At 43.1% G+C, this 7,655-nt stretch overlaps 1 protein-coding gene and 1 non-coding gene across 2 annotated transcripts in view; both read left to right on the top strand.

The window, feature by feature from the left end:
• The first annotated feature begins 252 nt into the window (after positions 1 to 252).
• The window catches only part of Emc7 (ER membrane protein complex subunit 7), a 12,604-nt gene continuing 5,201 nt past the window's right edge, over positions 253 to 7,655 (top strand). Inside the window, exons 1-2 of the mRNA XM_005364229.3 lie at positions 253 to 544; positions 5,902 to 6,021. Of these exons, the coding sequence (XP_005364286.1) occupies positions 312 to 544; positions 5,902 to 6,021 (353 nt within the window). The 5' untranslated portion in view covers positions 253 to 311. The remainder of the gene's footprint in view (positions 545 to 5,901; positions 6,022 to 7,655) is intronic.
• LOC113457994 lies at positions 2,498 to 2,636 on the top strand. The gene has a single exon (XR_003378454.1).

Raw genomic sequence — 7,655 nt, 5'->3', positions numbered from 1 at the left:
TTTACTTCCCAGAGGGCTCGTGCATTTGCAGATGCCACAACAACACACACTCCGCCACCGATAGTCCAGGGCGGCCGCAGACGCTCTTCGCCGCCTTTTAAGCCGGAGCCCTGGGGGCGACCCTGGCGTCGCTCTCGTCCCTTCTCCTGATTGGCGGCGTCTTAGCTTCTCTCCCAGGACGGGCACAGCTCGCGGCTGGATCCGGCTCGCTGTGATGACGACATCGTTCAGCGACGGCGGCGGCGGCCGCGGAGCCCGTACGGCGGGGGAGGGCTTCCGGGCCGTGGGCCTGACTCCTCAGAGCTGCTGTCATGGCGGGTGCTCTGTGGGGCTTCTTTTCCATCCTGCTGCTGTTATTCTCAGGAGATGCCCACAGCTCGGAGGTGCTTGGGGCTGCTGCCGAGGGCCCGGGAGGTGGCGGGGTTGGCCCGGGAGATCGCTTCAAGATCGAGGGACGTGCGGTCGTTCCAGGGGTGAAGCCTCAGGACTGGATCTCCGCCGCCCGAGTGCTGGTAGACGGAGAAGAGCACGTCGGCTTCCTTAAGTGAGCATCCTGAGGGCAGCAGGAAAGCGGTTGGGTGGACGCTGGAAGGGTATCCAGCTAGGACAGCGCAGTGTCAGGACCGACAGCGTAGCTGTCACCAACTGAAGGTACAGGTGCCACTAACGGTCTGTGCTGGGAGTCTGTGCGGTCAGATACTTCAGCTACGAGGAGGAGGGCAGTGGCCCCAGGCCCTAAACAGTGGGGTCATTCATTTGTAGCCCCGTTTTGCCCCCTTGTGTGGGCTCATTTTGTCCCCTGTGGGGCTGATGGCACTTGAGCCCAAGGGACTGCTGCGCCCTGGTTTGTTGGATATTTTGCACCTTTGCATCTTGTCTAGTTTCTCTGGGACCTAGTTGCTTTCTCCTTGTCGGTCTTCTGGTAGCTTGGTGTTGTGTAGAAAGATGTTAAACAAGTGGGAGTTATCAAAGCCCAAAGGGCTCCCGGCGGTGACATAAGCCCTGCTTCTAAAATTAATGGGCCCTGAAGTCCCTAATCAAAGAGCTTTTTCCCCCTTGGCCCGAGGTTGCGATTATTGTTCTTTTTACATTTGACTACGTCGAGGGATTTGCGATAGCGCAGTCGTCTTCTGTGTCAGACTAGGGTTTTTCAAAATTCCTTACACATATCTCTTCTTGCTCTTAGGAGAAATGGGATTTTCTGGGAAGGTGGGGTGAATTTAGTAGTGATTTGGCTTGTCAGCAGTGTTTTCATCCCTATAGGCATGAATATGACGTTTGAAATTTTGCCACCAGTATTAGGGGTTGAAATTATGACTGAAAGAAGATATTTCTTGGCTGGCTTTGTATATTAACTTGTGATATCTGAAAACCGTACATCTTAAATGTGGACATTTAAGTTTGAATTGCAGATTTCTGCAGATTGTTGAAGTTCCCTCGTGGGAAATTCAAACTCACATTAATTAAACTACAAATTGACAACCTTTTTTTTTTTTTAGGTTTTGTGTGTGTCGCGCGCGTGTGAGTGCGTGTGTGTGTGTGTTTTGTTTGTTTGTTTGTTTGTTTGTTTGGTTTTTTTTTTTTTTTTGAGACAAGGTTTCTCTGTAGCTTTGGAACCTGTCCTGGAACTAGCTCTTATGTGAGCACTGGGATTAAAGGCATACCACCACCCCTGGCTGTTGTTTTTTGAGACAGGATTTCTCTGTAACATTGGAGCCTGTCCTGGAACTTGCTTTGTAGACCAGGCTGGCCTCGAACTCACAGAAATCAGCCTGTTTCTGCCTCCCAAATGCTGGGTTTAAAGGAGAGCATCACCACCTTCCAGTGACAACCAGTATTTTAATTCCATCTGGCACTAGGGTATTGTTTAGAGTTTGTCCTAATTAATGATGCATTAATAATAAACCCCCCCCCATGGTAGTGGTGCACACCTTTAATCCCAGCGCTTGGGAGGCAGAGGCAGGTGAATCTCTGTGAGTTCCAGGACAGCCAAGGCTATACAAAGAGACCCTGTCTTGAACCCCCTCCTAAAAAAACTCAACAAAACAAAACAAACAAATAATCATAGTAATAATAAAATCTCATTAAGTTTTGAAAGATAAGGCTTAATTGAGAATTTAACTTATGCAGTGTATAGCACTTTTGAAAACCACTTATTTTTATTTTGAAATTATTTTTAGAATTAATATATGTTGTCATATATTATTAGTCTTGCCTGGTGACACATGCCTATCATCCCGGCTACTCCAGAAGCGGATGCAGAAGGATATAAGTTGAAGGACATCAGGAGCAACTTAGTTGAGACCCTATCTCAAAAAAGAAAAGTACAAAAGCTGGCTGGCGATAGTTTTGTGGTGGAGCCAGAGTCACTCCCGAGTGTAAACAAATCAATGTTTATTGTGGAAAATATAAACAAGACATTTTCTTTTAAAAGGTTACAATGAACGATAACAGCCCTTAAAGTTTTATGACTTGTTTTTAAGGTTAAAGCGCATTCAGGCTCGATTTCCCAGGATGTGGGCTCAGCCTACCCCACTTCCCCTCAGCAGAGCCTAGAATAAAGGGGCCAGGCTTCTCCCTCGTGGGAGGGGTGTTTGAGGAAGAAGCCTCACCCAGGCTAGCCTGGCCTCACATTTACTTGCCGATGATAACTTGGCAGGAGGAGCTGGCGAACAGGATGAAAAACCGACTGATGGGGTGGGGGTGGGGAGGATTAAAGCACATAAGACATAATTTTCATTTAACATTTATTTTAAAATGTTACACTACTTTGGTTTTTTTTGTTGTTGTTGTTTGTTTGTTTTGGCTTTTTTGACACAGGGTTTCTCTGTGTATCCCTGCCCCTCCTAAAATTTACTCTGTAGACCAGGCTATCTTCAAACTTGGAGATCTGAATTCCTCTGCCACCCAAGTGCTGGGGTTAAAGGGGTGCGTCACCACCGCCTGCCTTCTACTCCATGCTCTTGTACTCATATAGAAGGGTTGAGAGTTTATATGATTTTTTTGGTAATAGTCTTGTCGTAAATAGGATAGGTGATTTGTCTGACATCTGTTTTGACTAGCCAGCATACAAGTTTGACTATAGTTTTGGCTTGTGGGGAAGTGGCTTGGGACTTTGCTAATGGAGATGAGAGGAGCTGGGGTTGAAGAGCATGCAAGCCTGTTTTTATATCGTAAATGTGTATATAAACCACAACTCACTTATCCAGTCTTCTAATTTTGAACAAGTAGGTAGGTGTCAGTGTAATGATTGTTCTGTCTCTTTAAGAGACAAGCCATGCCTACTCCCTCCTCCATCCGCTGAGGCAAGCTGATCTTCAGCTTCCATCCTCTTTTCTGGCTCCCTCTTGGAGAGGCAGCTCCAGTCTCTTCTCTCTCCCCCTCCCTCCCTTCCTCCCTTCCTTCCTCCCTTTCTCCCTCTTTCCCTCTCTTCCTTTCTCCCTTCCTCTCTCCTTCCCTCTCTCCCCCTCTCTCCCTCTCTGCTCTTCTCCCCTTCTCCCCTCCCTTCCATAACCACTAAATAAATATCCAACCTCACTCTGCATGGTGTGCCTATCCATCTGTCTCTTGCTTGCTGCTGCCACATGGCTTGCCTTCTCGCAGACCTGCTGTGTGGTCTCCTGCACTGTCCCTGCCTGGGACTGGCTGTTCTCAGAACCCGCTGCCCCCTGCCTGCCACCACTTGGGGACCTGCAGAGTTTATGTTGCCTGCCACCACCAAGGATCTGCAGCAATTTTTATTAATCCATTACAGTCAGCTTTTGTTTTTTGTTTTGTTTTGATATTATGACATTATATACTCCTTATTTTTGAATCTTTTTATTGTGTAGTTTGACTGTGTGGTTCATACTGTCTTCACACTCATGGCCTCCTGGATTCCCACTGAGTGCTATCACGCCTAGCTTAGCTTTTTCTTTGGATGATCCTGATACTGTTTGTGTTGAACAGCTATCACTCAGTTTTTCCTCTTTGCTCAGAAAAAAACATGTTTTGAAATTGATTCTATCAGGGTCCGTCAAGAAGCAGAAGATGACTAGATGTGATGCTTACACTTATGTCCTAGCTCTTGGAAAAGTGGGACACTAGCATTGTGAGTCTGAGGCCATTCTGCGTTGTATGGCAAGACTTTGCCTCCAAAAGCAAAAGAGCAGAATATGCATTAAAATTAGAATGGTTCACATAGAGTTCAATCATCAAGGTATAGAAGAACAGTCCAAAGTGTAGACTACCTGGAGCTTCCAGCCTCAACACTGTTTACCCAATAGTACAATGAAAGCAAAACATAACTGTTGCCACCTCTAAGCTGGAGGGAAGTGGGGAGGGGAAGAGGCTACTGGAGACTTGGAAGTGTGTGTAGGGTGAGGCAACTCGTGTGTAGCCGTGATCCTGAGCAGAGACAGAGATGGTCTGTCCGTGAAAAACCTGTGGAAAAAATACACTAAAGTAATTTTCTTCCCTTCCCATAGACGTGAAAAGTAGAGAGGGGGTCTGGGGGCTGTGAGGGTGATATGGCCGTGACGGCTGTCACCTCATTGATTTGGCTAGACAAATGTCTCCTAATTCCAACCACACCACATGCATCCTTCCTGAAGCTGCTAGACTCTCCAAAAACCTTTCGAGGTACATTTGAAAGTGGGTCTGGAGGTTAGACGGGTGTCCTGCTGAGGAATAAGGCATTTCAATGCTTATATTTCAGTTTTGTTTTACCTTGGTATATTCTTCAATGACAGGAAACACTTTTCATCTTAATTTTCTATGTCTTTTTTCCTTGAAAAAGCAGTTTTTCACTTTCTAGACAGGTTAATTTTGACTTGCAAAAAGAAATTACCAGCTTTTGGTTGGGTTTTTTTTTTTTAAGTAGGATCAGAGGAAATAAAGGAAGAAAAGATGGATGGTTTTAACACTAAATTGTAGGTTTCTGAATAACCAGCTAAAAAGTAACTAAAGTAAATGGAACTGTTTATAATAAACAGAAGTTACTATTGAAATATGTTTGTATGAAAAAGAAAGCCAACAAATACAAATTAAAACTAAAACAGAACACTTTTTTAAATAAGCAGAATGTATTAAAGGAATTTAATAAAGCTGCGACCCTCCTACTGTAATAATGTCCACTGACAGCTTTTCTTCAGTGACGTCAAGGCTGCAGAATAGTAGCTGCTCTTTGTTGTCGCTGTCCTCCTGCCTGCTTCAGGAGTCTAATACTCTGGTTTAGGCTCGTCCATGCCTAGAAACTCTGAAAATACTAGAATGTAAATTGCAGGACCAACTTTTGTCATTTTCTGTTTATTTAGGAAGAAAGGCAGAAACTATGTAGGTCAAGCTGACCATGATCCTCCTGCCTCAGTCTTCTGCGTTTTATGATTACAGGCGTAAGTCATTGTACCTGTATTTTCTGTTTGCCTCTAATTAGTTATGTGTTTGTTTGAGACAGGATTTTCCACTGCACGTAGTCCAAGATATCTTGAAACTTATTCCATAGCCCAGGCTGGCCTTGAACCCATGATGATCCTTCTGCTTAAGTCTCCCAGGTGCAAGAATCTGCTTTTCTTCTGATGTTTTTCGAGAACTATTTGGGAAATGAACAAGTGCTTTCAAACGGGAGAGACTGCCAGGCAGTGGTGGTCCACACGTTTATTTTATTTTATTTGAGACAGTATTTCCCTGTAGCTTGTTTCTTATAGATCAGGCTGGCCCTGAACTCATGGAGATCTGCTTGCCTCTGCCTCAGGTAGGCAGATCTCTGTGAGTTCGCGACCAGACTGGTCTACAGAATGAGTTCCAGGACAACTAGGGCTGTTACACAGAGAAATCCTGTCTCAAACAAATAAAAACAAAACAAAGCAGGAAGAGACTGAGGTGCTGATGAGAAGTGACTAAGTGTGACTTTCCTTTTTCCAGGACAGATGGGAGCTTTGTGGTTCATGATATTCCCTCTGGCTCTTACGTAGTGGAAGTTGTCTCCCCAGCTTACAAGTTTGATCCTGTGCGAGTTGATATCACTTCAAAAGGAAAAATGAGGTGAGGATACATGATTTCTTTTTATTAAAGTCTAGTCTAATTGTTATATATTACTTTTGGAATTTACAGTGAAGGTTGAGCGTTTCTTATTTAAACCATAGCTGCTTCTTAAAATGTTTATGTTGAGACTATGAAGTTGGATTTTTTTTCCCCTCTGAATGAATGCTTCTAATATGGTAAACCCCTTCTATAAATGTATAGAGTGAAGGTAAAATTATTTGCTGTAGGAAAAAAGTACTGTGAAAATTATAATTGAAATTTGACTTTTAAATTTGAGAATTACTTTTTTTTTTTTGAATTTGAAATGCTACTCCTGACATGTCACTTAAATATTTTGATAATCCTTCTATTTGCTACAAAGTTGATCTAGGAGTTTCTATAGCTTCTTCTTTATATACTCCAAATTTCAGTAAAGAAATTATCAAATATAGTTGTGGTGTTGATGTGAAAGTGGGGATCTTGATAAAAGTGGAAAGAAGGGCCCGTGAGGTGGCACAGTGGTCAGAGCACAGGCCATGAAGCCTCACGACCAGAGTTTGATCTCTAGGACCCACACAATGGAAGGAGAGGACCAGCTCCTGCAAGTTGTCCTCTGACCTCTACAAGGGCACTGTGGCACCTATGTGCCCCCCCCCCACAAACACACACTAAATAGGTAAAAAAATGTGTTTCCTGGGGTATGAATTTATTTCTTCTCACAAAATTTAGGAGCTTCCAAGCTGAAGATTGAAGATGACCCTTGGTTGGCATAACTAGAATAGTAGCACATATAAATGCTTGACTTCTCTGGAAGGGGATGCCCTGTTATGTGTTTATGTTCAGAGAAATATTTCTATTTGCTGAAACTACTCTAAAAATTCTGAGTAAATAAAGTCTGCTTTTCTTACAAAATACCCACGGAAACAGTGTTTCTTGAGCCAGCCCGTAAAACAGGCCTCTAGAAAGTTAAGATAGTATAGGTACTAGATATAGGCTAAAATAGTTTAAAAGTATGTTTAAAGTGAATAAAGAAAAGAAAGACTTGCTATCTGTTGTTCTCATTGTAAAAGTTACTGTGTATAAATTTGTAACTTTGTCTTAATTAAAATGCTAGTCTTTATAGGATTAAAAAAAGAAATAGAAGATTTCCTGTTAACACAAGTGATGTATCAAAGTAGGCAATAGATATTTGAAAAAAGATAAGATAGGATTTCTACAATAAATACAGGCATTGAGGTGGAAAGATCAATGGATGTGTAAAACAACAGAAGAGATGTCTGATAAACTGGAAAACATAGTAAAATAAATAATCCAAACTACAGCACAGATGAAGAAATGAATAATAAGTCGGGCGGTGGTGGCGCACGCCTTTAATCCCAGCACACAGGAGGCAGAGGCAGGCGGATCTCTGTAAGTTTGAGGTCAGCCTGGTCTACAAGAGTTAGTTTCCAGGACGGGCTCCAAAGCTACAGAGATACCCTGTCTCGGAAAAAAACAAAAAACCAAACCAAACCAAACCAAAACAACAACAACAACAAAACAATAAGAAATAAACAATAGCCACAAGGTGGTTGCCCCCCCCCCCCAATATATCTCTGGTAAAAATAAGATATTACCAATGTGTGTGTGTGGTTTTTTTGTTTTTGTTTTTTTTT

Source organism: Microtus ochrogaster (genome assembly GCF_000317375.1).
Source record: "Microtus ochrogaster isolate Prairie Vole_2 chromosome 14 unlocalized genomic scaffold, MicOch1.0 chr14_random_1, whole genome shotgun sequence".
Lineage (NCBI taxonomy): Eukaryota > Metazoa > Chordata > Mammalia > Rodentia > Cricetidae > Microtus > Microtus ochrogaster.
This window is presented reverse-complemented; position numbering and strand designations above follow the sequence as displayed.